This window comes from Grosmannia clavigera (assembly GCF_000143105.1).
Source record: "Grosmannia clavigera kw1407 unplaced genomic scaffold GCSC_97, whole genome shotgun sequence".
Classification (NCBI taxonomy): Eukaryota; Fungi; Ascomycota; class Sordariomycetes; order Ophiostomatales; family Ophiostomataceae; genus Leptographium; species Leptographium clavigerum.
The window spans coordinates 1,091,637-1,104,359 of record NW_014040560.1 but is presented as its reverse complement, the minus strand read 5'-3'; the positions used below and the strand labels follow the sequence as shown (position 1 = coordinate 1,104,359).

At 51.7% G+C, this 12,723-nt stretch overlaps 5 protein-coding genes across 5 annotated transcripts; 2 read left to right on the top strand and 3 right to left on the bottom strand.

The window, feature by feature from the left end:
* Positions 1 to 1,367: 1,367 nt before the first annotated feature.
* CMQ_4475 (uncharacterized protein) lies at positions 1,368 to 1,693 on the top strand (the record flags this gene model as incomplete). The annotated part of the gene is made up of 2 exons (XM_014312631.1): positions 1,368 to 1,445; positions 1,571 to 1,693. 2 exons carry the CDS (start codon positions 1,368 to 1,370, stop codon positions 1,691 to 1,693), a joined length of 201 nt encoding a protein of 66 aa, XP_014168106.1.
* Positions 1,694 to 1,949: 256 nt separating this feature from the next.
* Positions 1,950 to 3,505, bottom strand: CMQ_4505 (peroxisomal catalase; the record flags this gene model as incomplete). The annotated part of the gene is made up of 3 exons (XM_014312661.1): positions 1,950 to 2,900; positions 2,987 to 3,081; positions 3,139 to 3,505. The coding sequence occupies 3 exons, from the start codon at positions 3,503 to 3,505 to the stop codon at positions 1,950 to 1,952; spliced, it is 1,413 nt and encodes a 470-aa protein (XP_014168136.1).
* A 1,336-nt stretch (positions 3,506 to 4,841) lies between these two features.
* On the bottom strand, positions 4,842 to 5,552 carry CMQ_4326 (ADP-ribosylation factor 1; the record flags this gene model as incomplete). The annotated part of the gene is made up of 3 exons (XM_014312482.1): positions 4,842 to 4,862; positions 4,924 to 5,370; positions 5,478 to 5,552. 3 exons carry the CDS (start codon positions 5,550 to 5,552, stop codon positions 4,842 to 4,844), a joined length of 543 nt encoding a protein of 180 aa, XP_014167957.1.
* Positions 5,553 to 7,588: 2,036 nt separating this feature from the next.
* CMQ_4611 (sulfur metabolism regulator) lies at positions 7,589 to 8,233 on the bottom strand (the record flags this gene model as incomplete). The annotated part of the gene is made up of 3 exons (XM_014312767.1): positions 7,589 to 7,765; positions 7,829 to 7,999; positions 8,069 to 8,233. The coding sequence occupies 3 exons, from the start codon at positions 8,231 to 8,233 to the stop codon at positions 7,589 to 7,591; spliced, it is 513 nt and encodes a 170-aa protein (XP_014168242.1).
* A 1,955-nt stretch (positions 8,234 to 10,188) lies between these two features.
* On the top strand, positions 10,189 to 12,599 carry CMQ_4843 (alpha -mannosyltransferase; the record flags this gene model as incomplete). Its single annotated transcript, XM_014312999.1, has 5 exons — positions 10,189 to 10,297; positions 10,375 to 10,745; positions 10,802 to 10,812; positions 10,992 to 11,889; positions 12,342 to 12,599. The coding sequence occupies 5 exons, from the start codon at positions 10,189 to 10,191 to the stop codon at positions 12,597 to 12,599; spliced, it is 1,647 nt and encodes a 548-aa protein (XP_014168474.1).
* Between the last annotated feature and the right edge of the window lie 124 nt (positions 12,600 to 12,723).

Sequence of the window (12,723 nt, the reverse complement as noted above, 5' to 3'; positions counted from 1 at the left end):
GAGTCATCCGGCTGGACTCCTGTGTTATCGCTCTTTAAGTCCGCCTTTTCGCTGCTGCCTGCTGTCGTGCGTGTCCTCCCTCGTATCGAGTCTTTTTTTAAATTTCCACTTTCGAGACACTAGCTCTCCCGTGGCATCTGGTCTTTCTTTCAGTAATCATACTTGCTCCAATGGACTCTCCGTACGAGTATAATCGTACCCCAACGACACCGGTGTCTAAGCACTGTCCTTGATTCAGCCCCGGGGCCAAAGAGCGGTCTACACGTATCTTCATGTCGCTGTGGACCCCGACTTTTACAGAAGAAAGCGGACGGCCACCAGCATACAGCAGGCCACAGACGGCGGGTCACAGAAATGACGCAGCAAGCCATGACAAGCAGGATGGTGGAAAGCGCACAGAGGCTTAAAAAGCGACAGAAAACAGTAAACAAAAAATTGGATGTGGACTTCGTCTAATAGCATTAAAGCAAGGAAGTCACGCAAGTGAAACCCCCCTGTTCCGTACGCAAGGAGATGATGTCGGGTACTACTATGTATCATCGATGCAGGTAAGACGAGAAAAGGCCGCTGATGTAAGATGTTGCTCTATCTTTGTAGAAAACGGTGGCCCCGAAACGGAAGCTCAAAGTTGTATTAAGATTCCCCTTTTCTCGTCAACTAGCAGACGAGGATCGCCCTTGTTTGGCTTAGTGCTGCGGGCTCATCGATCAATCTTTGGTGTTTCCTAGGTCTATCGCTAGCAAGCGTGCATTGTTAATCTGCCAGCAAATGCTCTGTGCCCTTCGTCGAGCAAGCCGTCCATCTGTGCGCCCACGTCTCCGGCCACTGCTGGCTGGCCAATCTGACTCTTGGTAATAGAATGTATCTTATCTTGCATAGCATCTTATCAACCGAGGATGGGACGTGGCCGTAACGCATCGTGAGCTCTGCATCTCTTGGCAGGGAACTGTCCAGCAGATTGGCGCTATGTTTTTTTTTTTTTTTTTTTTTTTTTTTTTTTTTTTTGATGTTCTGTGTTAGCGCGCCAATTGACACTCTCTATTCAGACCCACTTCCTTCTTTTGCCACTAAAGTCAGCTTGGGTGGACCGCCTATCACGGGCGAGAACGGACGGGCAGAGCACATGGAGCGTAATTCCGTAGCTGACGGTTCCCCAGTACCCGTAAACAACCCAGGCTGTGCTTGCGATACAGTAGTCCAGAGCGAGAGCAGTTCTGCAGGACGGCTGTTGGGCCCTTTATCTACCCCCGTCTCCCGCCTGCTTTCTGCGTTCCTGCCGTCTCTCCCTCTTTTCTGCAAACATCACGCCAATTCGTCAAAAATACAATCTTTCGAACCTTCTGATAAAGACCCTGCCCATCTCCACAATGGATGCCCCTACTAAGACCGTCACTATGGAGCCCACGGCTGCCAAGAACGCCGAGATGCGTCCCGTGGAGCAGCCGGTACGTTCTATTGTCCCTTCTCCTGGATTGAGCGGCATTGGCACACGTCATTCTGCTTGGCAGTATTGCGAAATTTTGAGCCGCACTCGCGCAACGTCACGGTCTTCTAACCCGTTTTCCATCAGGCACGCGTCGAACCCATGTCTATTGACAACGTCAACATGCGTGGTGGTGACGAGGGCGAGGAGGTCTGCTGCGGTCTCTGCGCCGCCTTTGCCTGCTTCGAGTGCTGCAAGTGCTGCTGCTAAGCACATGAGTCAAGATTTGAGGAGCGACGGATTCGACAGATGGGCTTAGACGTTTTTTCTTTTCAACATTGTTTTGGATACCAGTTGTCGACGAGTTCATCGAAAGCATTGAAAAAAGAGGTTAAATACAAAAATTGAACAATGATTGTAATAGCCCCAGATCGACTTCGAAAGGGAGCAGTTCTTAATATGATGGATAGACTACATATATCCGTTGCCTTTCTTCAGCCCCATTTACTTGATCCTCGTGCAATTCTCACTTGTTCGCCTCAGCCTCGGTCTCCTTCTTGATCCGCCGGCCCAGATCGGCGTCGATGCGGGAAAACATGCCGTACGTACGCTCGCGCGTGTCCTTCTTGGCCGCCGACAGATGGCCGGCCACATTGTGGACAAAATTGTCCTGCTGGCCGGCAGTGCGGCCAAGGACCTTCCAGAGCGCGTTGGGCTGCACAAAGTCTTCGTCGGAGACGTCGGCGAACACGGCCGACGACACGGCACCCACCCACTTCTCGTGGGCCGCGACTGTGGGCACGATCGGCTTGTAGGTCAAGGCGCGGTACGAGCTCTCGTAGTTGGGGTTGGCGCCGTAGTTGCCGTCGACGGCCATGGCGCCGTCGCGATGGAACGGATTGAACGCCCGCAGCGGCCGGTTGACCGGGATCTGCTGGTAGTTGGTGCCGAGACGGTGGCGGTGCGTGTCTGGATACGAAAACAGCCGCGACTGCAAGACCGGATCGGCTGTCGGCTCGACGCCTGGCACCATGTGCGACGGCGAGAAAGCGGCCTGCTCGATCTGCGCAAAGTAGTTCTCGGGGTTGCGCGTCAGCCGGAAGCGGCCGACCGGCCGCAGCGGCACCTCGCCCTGCGGCCACACCTTGGTCAGGTCAAAGATGTTCCACCGGAACTTCTCGGCCTGCTCCGGCGTCAGCACCTGCACGTACACCGTCCAGCTCGGGTGCTCGCCACGCTCAATCGCCTCGAACAGGTCCTGCGTGTGCCAGTCCGGGTTCTCGCCCGCCAGCTTGCCGGCCGTCTCGTTGTCAAACGTCTTGCTGCCCTGGTCCGTCTTGGCGTGGACCTGCACGTAGACAAAGCTGCCGTCCGGCTTGGTGAACTTGTACGTGTGGCCCGAGTAGCCGTTCATGTGGCGGTACGAGTACGGCGTGCCGCGGTCCGAGAACAGATGCATCACCTGGTGCGCTGCCTCCTGGTGCGTCGACAGGTAGTCCCAGAAACAATCGTCGCGTTCTTCAGATTCGTCTGCGGGTGGCGCTTCTGCGTGTGGATAAACACCGGGAAGTTGGTCGGGTCCCGCAGGAAGAAGACCGGCGTGTTGTTGAACACCCAGTCCCAGTTGCCCTCGTCCGTGTAAAACTTGAGCGAGAAGCCTGGGAGAGACCGGAGCATTAGCTACGGAAAGACAGACAGAAACCACGCCCTCTCACCTCTTGGGTCTCGCGCCGAGTCGGCCGAGCCCTTCTCACCCCCCACGGTCGAGAACCGGGCCACCAGCGGCGTCTTCTTGCCCACAGCTCCCGTCAGCATGCCGATGGACGTGATGTCGCTGAGGTCGTGCGTCAGCTCAAACTCGCCAAACGCTCCGGCTCCCTTGGCGTGGACCACACGCTCTGGGACGCGCTCGCGGTCAAAATGTGCCAGCAGGTCGATCAGGTGGAAGTCCTGAAGCAGTAGCGGGCCGTTGCTGATACGCTGGTATTTGGTTGGGCTGTCGATGGGACATCCATTGGATGTCGTATACACCGGCTTCTCATCGTACCGGTAGGTCGACGGTGCTTTGTCATTGGCTGCCATGGTTGGAATTGTAGCAAAATTCAGTTGGTTTGTTGTATAACACGAGCAGAACAACGGTTATAATAATGTAGCAGGAAATACTACAGAAAAGTCATGCACCAGACATGAATCCCTTTTATACCATATCCTTCATTTGTCTCCCCCTCGGTCTATCCCCGCAAGGGGAGGCAACTTCCAATTGTTGGAGGACCAGATCACGGTTCGGTGCACCTACTTCAATGGTGACTGGAAAAAGTCCCACGCTAAAGAAGAGACGTCACTCAAAATAACGTAAAAGTACAGCTTCAGGCTGACGATCCCATCTTTGACAATGGAGCTCTATCCAATTGCATGTCGGGAATTAGCATATCCCGGTTGGGCTTTGTGGCGTCTGGCCATCGGCTTATGCTCATGTACTACTGTAACGCATCTCGATTTCAAATACCTGGATGCTTTGGCAGAGCATGTTGAGCCAGTTTTTTTGCGGGATCTGCTTTTCGAACACCAGCTTTCGGGATTGCTTACTCCAACTTCTGTCTCAGACCATTGATGCGGGATCTGCATGCCAATGGTAACATGCGGCTTTCGCAAGCCGAAGACACCGGTTTCCGAGGTCTTTCAATGGATATTATGTCTGTCGTCATAGCTAGCTGCCTTTGTTGATTAGCGTATATCGATGAAATATGGAGCACTCCCGACCAACAGCTGAATCACAGTTGGGTGTTTGTAAGCGTTTACGAAGATCTAATATAGTTGGCATCCTGAAGCTCCAAGCTCAACTCGCGTTGAATACGTCCATCATGATATCTTGAGATCATATAAAACAGGTAGGTCAAAGAACTTTGGCAGACCGTTGAACACTACAATCGATGTGTTCGTTAACAGCGTACATTTACTCTGACAACCAAAGCACACGGCTGTATTAACGGGTTGCCGAGATTAAAATAGTAATATTCAATAGTATCTTTGCATTTCCTATGAACCAAAGATGGTCGTCTCTCATCCAGGAGCCGAAGGAAAGCAGAGGAGATGAACTGGAGACGCAAAAACAGACAATCTCATTGCCAAATGCCCAAACACTCCTGCTACTGTCGTGCTGCCGTACATGCTGCTGAACATGATTGTAAATTATATACCTCTCTCACTGATGAATTGCTTCCCCATGTATACGTCCGTTGTTTCCGAACAAATTGTATATCAGCAAGTGCCATTCACCGTCTCTCGACAACAAAAAGCGCCCGTTTGGCTGCGAGTTGTCATTATTGACGTTGATGTATGCTGGCCGGCGTGGTCTGGAGTTTGTCATAGAGAAGTCGTCATCGACATCACCCAAGATGGTGGCAGAGCGAGCGCCAACTTACTCCTGAGATACCGTTTGCTACTCTTTGTCAGCCAGCATGCTTTTGTTTTTACCCCTTCCCCCTTTTTCATCGACTCACCACAAGCCAGTCCATGCCTTCGCTCACGCCGCTGCCATCTACTGCCGAACATGCCACGATGCTCCAGTTGCGGTCTCGCAACTCGCCCAACCGCAACGCTTGCGAGATGTCTGCCGCCCCTTTTGCCCCCGGCTGATCCTGCTTATTGGCGAACACCAGCAGTGCCGCATCTTTGAGCTCCTCTTCATTCAACATAGACGCCAACTCCTCTGCCGCTGTTTGTAACCGCTCAATATCTGTCGAGTCTACCACAAAGATGACCGCTGCCGTGTTCGCATAGTAGCACCGCCAGTATGGCCGAATCGATGTCTGCCCGCCAAGATCCCACACGTTGAAGTTGAGGTTTTTGTAGGTCACTGACTCTACGTTGAAGCCAATCGTCGGGATCGTCGTGACAACCTCTCCTATCTTGAGTCTGTACAGCAGCGTCGTCTTTCCTGCGTTGTCCTGTTGTTAGGCGAAGCAAGACGGTTGTTAGCCCGAATTTCACATGTCGACTCGTTCTTTCGACCAAGAGCGCTTTGATCGAAGACGCGAACGCGGGAAAATAGTACCAGTCCGAGAATCAGAATCCTGATCTCCTTCTTTGCCCACAAGAGGCCCGACAGCCATGACATGCCCTGACCCATATTGCACGCTTGCTTTTACCGGCCTGCTTGCCGCTACTGTGCTCGGTTGCCTGAATCTTCCGTCTTCCGGCGGTACTCTTGGATGTGTTATGTGTTGTAAATCCTGCAGCGATACGCGTCGCCGTATGGAGAAGGAGGGGGCTTCGGAGAGTTGAGAGATGACCCGTTGCGTTGCGAACCCGACGCGTTGCGGAAACGTTTATTATACTGGCTGGATGCTGGCTTATAGCTGTCACCTGACGACGGTCGATGACAAATGACAGATACCTTTGTAATCCTGGCTTGTCTCGGCTGAGATGGGGGGCCGTATGCCTTTCAGAACACAATGATATGACTTTGAAAGGAGAATGTCGTGAGAAAGAAATACGATGTGGACCAATGGAGAAGAAGTTCGTATGCGCAAGACTATCGATCGGCGACGGGTCTGCCGTTCCTTAATTTTCACCCTTTCAACGGGCTTTGATAGCATTCAGGCGATGCTTGGCACGATGCACGTGCCACGTTTCCAATCTCAATCCCGATAACAGCACGTGACTCAAACCCTCGAGGGAGCTCGGCGAAAAAATGTTCCGAAAAAATCACTGCGACGCGCACCAAAAAAAGTTGTAGTGGAGCGAAAATATCCCCCTCTCGAATTATCACTTTCACTAATCCATCATCCTTTCAATTCGGAATCGACGACAGTGAAATCAGTCAAGATGCCGGTATGTACAGAGAGTGTTGGATTAAGACACAAAGAGATAAGCACTAGGCGAATGCAGTTGTGAGGGATCCTGTTTATCATGGGAAAGGGCGAATTCACTCGAGACTGCAGAGCCTGGTGCATCGAAAGAAACGACACAACGGGATTCCAGACAATAGAGACAGACTGCTAACGTGCTCCCGTACAGAGCCACAAGTCTTTCCGCACCAAGCAGAAGCTCGCCAAGGCGCAGAAGCAGAACCGCCCGATCCCTCAGTGGATTCGTCTCCGGACCGGCAACACCATTCGGTACGTTCAACCGAACTCGCAATGACTTTTCCATATTTTCTCCGGGTTCCGTATGCTAACATGCGATTCCTTCGAACTATAGCTACAACGCGAAGCGGAGACATTGGCGCAAGACTCGCCTGGGCATCTAAATATGTGCGCAGGTTATCTGGATGTTTAGTGGAGGAGCAAAGGACGGACGAGAGATAACCAAATTTTGTTGCCGCGCCCCGCCTTCGATACCTTCTTCTTACCAGCATTATGACTTGAGTGACAGAGATCATGCACACCCAGAATCGATGGACAACTACCTGGTACTCGGACAGCGAAAGATGAATGGATAGACGTCGAAGGACGGAGGGTTTTGCGCTGTCTGGCTTCTCTTGAGTCTCTGAAATGGGCACGGTTTTTGTCTCGGGAAAGATGGGAAAAGCGGAACATTCACAAACGCAAAACAAATAAAAATAAAACAATTTCAAAAAGCACTACAATTTTGCGTGTGTTCACAAGGCACCTTTAATACTGAGGGCCCTACTTGCCCTAGTGACGAGCAGAATCGAAGGAGCATCCGAGCGGCGGAGTACTGGCTACGGCGTTTATAAAAAGGGCTTCGTTCTCACAGTGTAGTTCACAATGGTATGACCTTTAAGTAACGGACGCGTTCCAGTCGCCGCCTTATTCTTGCCTCTCGACTTGGAGTCAAAATAGCAAATCAACGCATAATGAGCAGAAACCCCTGACATCAATAAGTAGGAAGTAGCCACGAGGCATTGCCTGTTTCCTGATACAGCCAGTATCCGCTGCACGATGGCGTCCTTTCCACCACCTGCCCCAATTGTTCCCATGTCGTTATGACGGTAGAACGTAAAGCGCAGAGAGATGCTGTCGTAAAGATAAAGAAAATAAAACATCCTGTACTCTAAAAAACGAGAGGAATCGAGACGTATGCGGAAGTCGATGCGTCATGATTTACAACATTCTAGACGTCTGGACGACCGTGCGTGGCGTGTTTGTGAGTCCACGAGGCAGAAGCCTGCAAAGTCCAGTTTGTGAAGGTCGCATCACTTTAGCGGTCCTCCGCCCATTCGTTTTCCCGCCGAATCTGCTCCTCCTCCTCCGGAGTAAAGTCGTTGGTGATATTGAAAGTCTTACGAATCTCCTCAGGAGACTTGCCTTTGATCATGTTCGCGACAGTCTTGCAGCCAACGTCGAGAAGGCTCTTGATGTCCATGTAGTTGGCAGCCTGTGTTTGCATTAGTTGTAATGTCCTCACCGGCTTCAAAGGTGGGGAATGTGATGAACGTACCAAGATGATCTCGAAGAGCATTTCCTGGTCAACCTGCATGAACTTCTGGTCCCACTCCTCGATGTCTGTGGTCTTCTTGCGGTTCTCGCTCTCTTCTTCGTGGCCGGCGAGAGGATCGTGACGGTGGTGTTCACAGTACTCGATGACTTTGCGGAGGACAGCCTCGTTAACCTAAAGCGAAGTGGTTAGTGTTATGATTGAAGGGTTATTAAGTTGCATCTAGAAAAGCACAGTCCGTACGTTCGGTAGAGGAACAGGGCCGAGGTCGCTAACGCCCATTCCCTTAAGATCGTCCAGCATGGTGTTGAGGAGTGCTGATCGCGTGGCAACGTCATAGTCGACTACAATCACAGTGCCGTCGTTGCTCTGCAGCGGGATCTTCTCGAATGACTTTTCCTCAGGCATGATGGCGGATATTTGAGGTGCTGAGAGGGGAGAGGGGATAAATGAGCTGTACTGTCTTGTTAGAGGCACTGAGGCGACGATATTTCAAGAGAAAAAAAGACGAGTTTCCAATCAAAAGTCGAGATACGAGATAGTTGTTGACAGAATGAAGTGGGGGAGGGAGAAAGCGGAGGTGGCTATATTCTATATATAACCGCTTCCGGAAGTCACAAACCAGGCTGAAGCCATGGCTTAACGACACTGTGAAAGGGAAGTAGTCATCCAAATGCGCTAGCAGGCTTCTGCTTAAAGCCAGGCCGGGGCAAAGGGAGATGGGAAGGCGTGTAGGCCAAACGACAGATGCGCGGACTAACCGATTGAAGTTGAGCGGCACTGAAATCGCTCTTTGAAGTTTGCTTGAAACGTGCGATTTTCTGAAATCGTCGTTGCTGGGCGAGTGATGATGGAAACAAAGCAAACAGAGGGGGTTTGGGTGTACGTCAAGATATGATACGTGATGTGACAAAATTGGCGGCGAAGATGCAAGGCAGAAAATCCCAGCCACGCGGGGACGCCACACCTAGTTCTGCTGCATTAAGGGCTTTGCTGCCTAGGAGCTGAGCTTAATGCGTTGTACGTACGGAGTAGTGGCCCTGGGAATTCAAACTCCCGCACAAATTACCCGTTAAAAAAACGGGAAGTTGACAATTTCTAGATACGAACAGATTATCGGCCATGGCGAAACACGCATGGTGAAGATTTACAGCATGTCCAAAAACACGCGACTTTCTTACTGGAGAACAGCGCATGTACAGCCGACAATGTGCTTTTCGCCATTCATTTGCAGGACATTTTCAGCATGTTGAAGTTCCGGCGCCACGTCTGTACAAATTTCTACGGAGTACACCGTACAGACGTTTTCACGCCTTGCTTTAACGCTAGCCTACAGAGACGAGTGGAGAGTGCTACATATCTTACGACGTAAGATACGTCGTAGCAACGGGGAATGAACCCCTCGTACTCCGTATTGCCGTGGGATACTTATTGTCAAGGTTAAAGGAGGCTATACGTAGCGGTCATATAACGTGATGCACTGTGAGGAGCAGGAGGCTGAATAGGGTCTAGTGTGGGCGAAAGAGTGTTGTGTACTAAGGAAGAAATAGATACATCGCGACCCTTCTGGGGATCCGTATTAATACTAGTGCCATGCCCCGCTTTTGTGCCTTCTAACCAATCAAAGTCCCGTACGGCCAAGTGGGGCGGAAGGGTCACAGTGTGGCGGATTCCAATGCTTGACACTTATTAGATCAAACGCGCCTACGAGTAAGATACGTGTTCCCGTGTTTGGAGCATTCTCTGTTGCACGCTACTGCTTAATAGTGAATCGCTCGGACTGCTGATTGCCCACGATGTTGTATTCGTATAAGGCAAGTAAAATTTTTAATTATCCTGCCGTGACTGCCGTGTAACTCCGGTATCAGCCCCTTTATCTGTCAACAACGGCCGCTGGGGAAATCGCGTGTTCAAAAGTACAAGTCAAGCCATCGGCCGCCCGAGCTGTAATTGCTTCACCTTGCGCTTCACGCCCAACCATCACGAGGGCTCACCGCCACGTTACCCGGTCCGTTCGCAATGTCCTTTTAGCCTCGACCCTGCCTGGGAGCAGCGGCTGGAGCACTAGACCTGCGACAATCCAAGCTACCTCGCAACGCTTCCATACACCGCTGTTGAACGTGCCGCCATCCCATGCGGCTATCTCATGATCATTCCTGTTTGTCAACGTGGCCGCGCTGTTTTAATTGTATCAATCGGATCGGCGCATGCGATTGCGGCACAGCTGCGACACAGCTGCGATACAGCTACGATATAGCCGCGACTTACCCCCGCTCTGGAGACCTTCTCGCGCTTCGTGTCCAGACCACCCTGTTGTCCCACCACGTTGATCTTTGGCAAAATCGCATACCCTGTATTCCGCCATGTGGCGCCGCATCTACTTCCTCCTGTTCTTCGTCCGGCTATGGTTTGCCATGTCTCCGAGCTACCTGCATCCGGACGAGAACTTTCAAGGACCGGAAGTCATTGCTGGTGAGTGTGGGCAGATGCGACAGAGATCGTCTGTGGCGCAGCCGGCGCACACATGCTGACTCTTCTCTCCACTGCAGGCGAAGTCTTTAGCTACCCGGTTCATCGTACCTGGGAGTTTACGAGCGAACACCCAATCAGGAGCGTGTATCCGCTATGGACGGTCTATGGAATGCCCATGATTCTTCTCCGCTGGCTATTGGGTAACGAAATCCCACCTTCGACTGTCTTTTGGGTGCTGCGCGGCCTCATGTTTATCATGAACTTTGTCCTGGAGGACTGGGTCATCTATGAGCTGGTACCATCCAAGCGCCACCGCGAGACGGCTGTCGTGCTGCTGGCATCTTCCTACGTCACCTGGACCTACCAGGCACACACCTTTTCGAACTCGGTCGAGACGCTTGTCGTGGCCTGGAGTCTGGTTTTAATTAAGCGCATTGTTGCACGACCGGTAAGGCTATCTTCTTGCCCATTTGGACACAGGTACTCTGTGGCTAACTTTCAAAGAACCGCGATTCGTCCGTGTCCTTGATTACACTCGGAGTCGTCGTTGTGTTTGGCGTCTTTAATAGAATTACATTTCCCGCCTTTTTGCTCATTCCTGGTTTTTATTTGATACCCTATTTTTTCCATAAGTAAGTCACCTCGATTCCAGCCCCCGGCTTGCCGACAGGGCACGCTCGCTGACTTGAATCAGTCCTTTGTCTGTCATTCCTCTGGCTTTGTCGGGCCTTCTCACGACGATTATTGCCGTCGCTTTCGACACAGCCTTCTACACCCCTCACCAGATCACCTGGCTTGACCTGATCCTCTACCCAGTCATCACCCCCCTAAACAATCTCATGTACAACATATCTCCCGAGAACCTTGCTCAACATGGCCTGCATCCGTGGTACCAACATCTTTTGGCGAACCTACCTATGCTCGTCGGCCCCGCAGTTTTGCTCCGGCCCGAACCATCTTTTCGTCTTTTCTCGGCTGTTTCGGGCATCATCGTGCTCTCCTGCTTTCCGCATCAAGAGGCACGGTTTCTTTTGCCCACCATCCCGCTTTTTCTCTCGTCAGTACGGCTTCCGAGCAAGCCGCGCCTTTTCTATTCCTGGGTAGCCGCGTGGACTGCGTTCAATGTAGTCTTTGGCATCCTGATGGGTGTCTATCACCAAGGGGGTGTCATTCCTACTCAGATTTTCATGAGCCAGCAGCCAGATGCGACGCAGGCTATATGGTGGAAGACGTACAGCCCGCCTATATGGCTGCTGAACGGCAAGAATGCAGTGCTGACCACGCACGATGTCATGGGAATGCCTGGCGAAGACTTGATGGAGCAGCTGGCAGAGCTAGCCACGTGTGACAGGCCGGCCGATCGACGGAACAAAGAGTACCTGAAGGAGAAAAATGGCACTTATCTGATCGCGCCGGTATCAGCAACTTGGCTCGATCCGTATCTACGCAACAAGGGCCTGGAGGGTCTGCGTTTCCGACAGGTTTGGAGCTACCGCCAACACCTCAACCTTGATGACCTAGATTGGGGGGAGGATGGTGTGTGGAACACGCTGAAACGAGTAATAGGGCGGCGAGGGCTGGCGGCATGGCGTGTAACAAAGAGCTGCCTGGAGGGGGTGCAGCAATAAAATTTGTATATAATATTGTATAGGTGATCGAAAGTAGATGACTAATCTTTATCTGTGTTCTTCAAGTGACTTCATGCGCAACCAATGACGAAGCGGTAAAAAAAGAACAGAGCATTTTAGCGCTCCCAAAGAAGCCTAGTGACTGGAGGCTCAACTGACGAGTTTGGCCAACCTCATCCGACAATTTGCCTTCTCCACGCCTCCATTGCGCAGAGAGTTGAGTACCTTCTTCCCCGATCCGATCAAAGAAGCGAAGTCCGGCGCCTTATACAATTCCGTTACCCTTCGCAATCATCTCGAAACTGCAGAACTGTCTCGAAGATGGGCGGCTTAAATTTGGAAGTTTTCAAGGTACTTTACAACCCTTCTGTGTCCGCTCTTATTGCTCTTCCGTCGGTGCTTAACAGACTTCTCAGTTTGGCATGTATGTCCTCTTCCCGATTGGCATCATGTACTACTTCGGCACCAACCTGGATGAGCGTTTTGCGGTGCCGGACTTCTGGCCCAAGGCCGAGAACGCCAACAGCGTGCCGACTGAGCGAGACGAGATCCACGCCGAGCTGCAGCGACTCCGTGCGCGGAGACTGTATCTGCGTGACCGCCGGCTGGCATCTGAGACCCAAGGTCAGCCGACAGGGGTGCAGGACCAGACTGTCGGAGAGGTGCGCCGGTAACGAGGGCAAGAGGAATTTAAGAAAAAATGGACAGACTGATGGATTTGATACTTGGCGTTACTGGACATGAAATGCAAATATGAGGATGCGGATTTTAGAATGAAACAAGCTTGTGGTTCTGGTT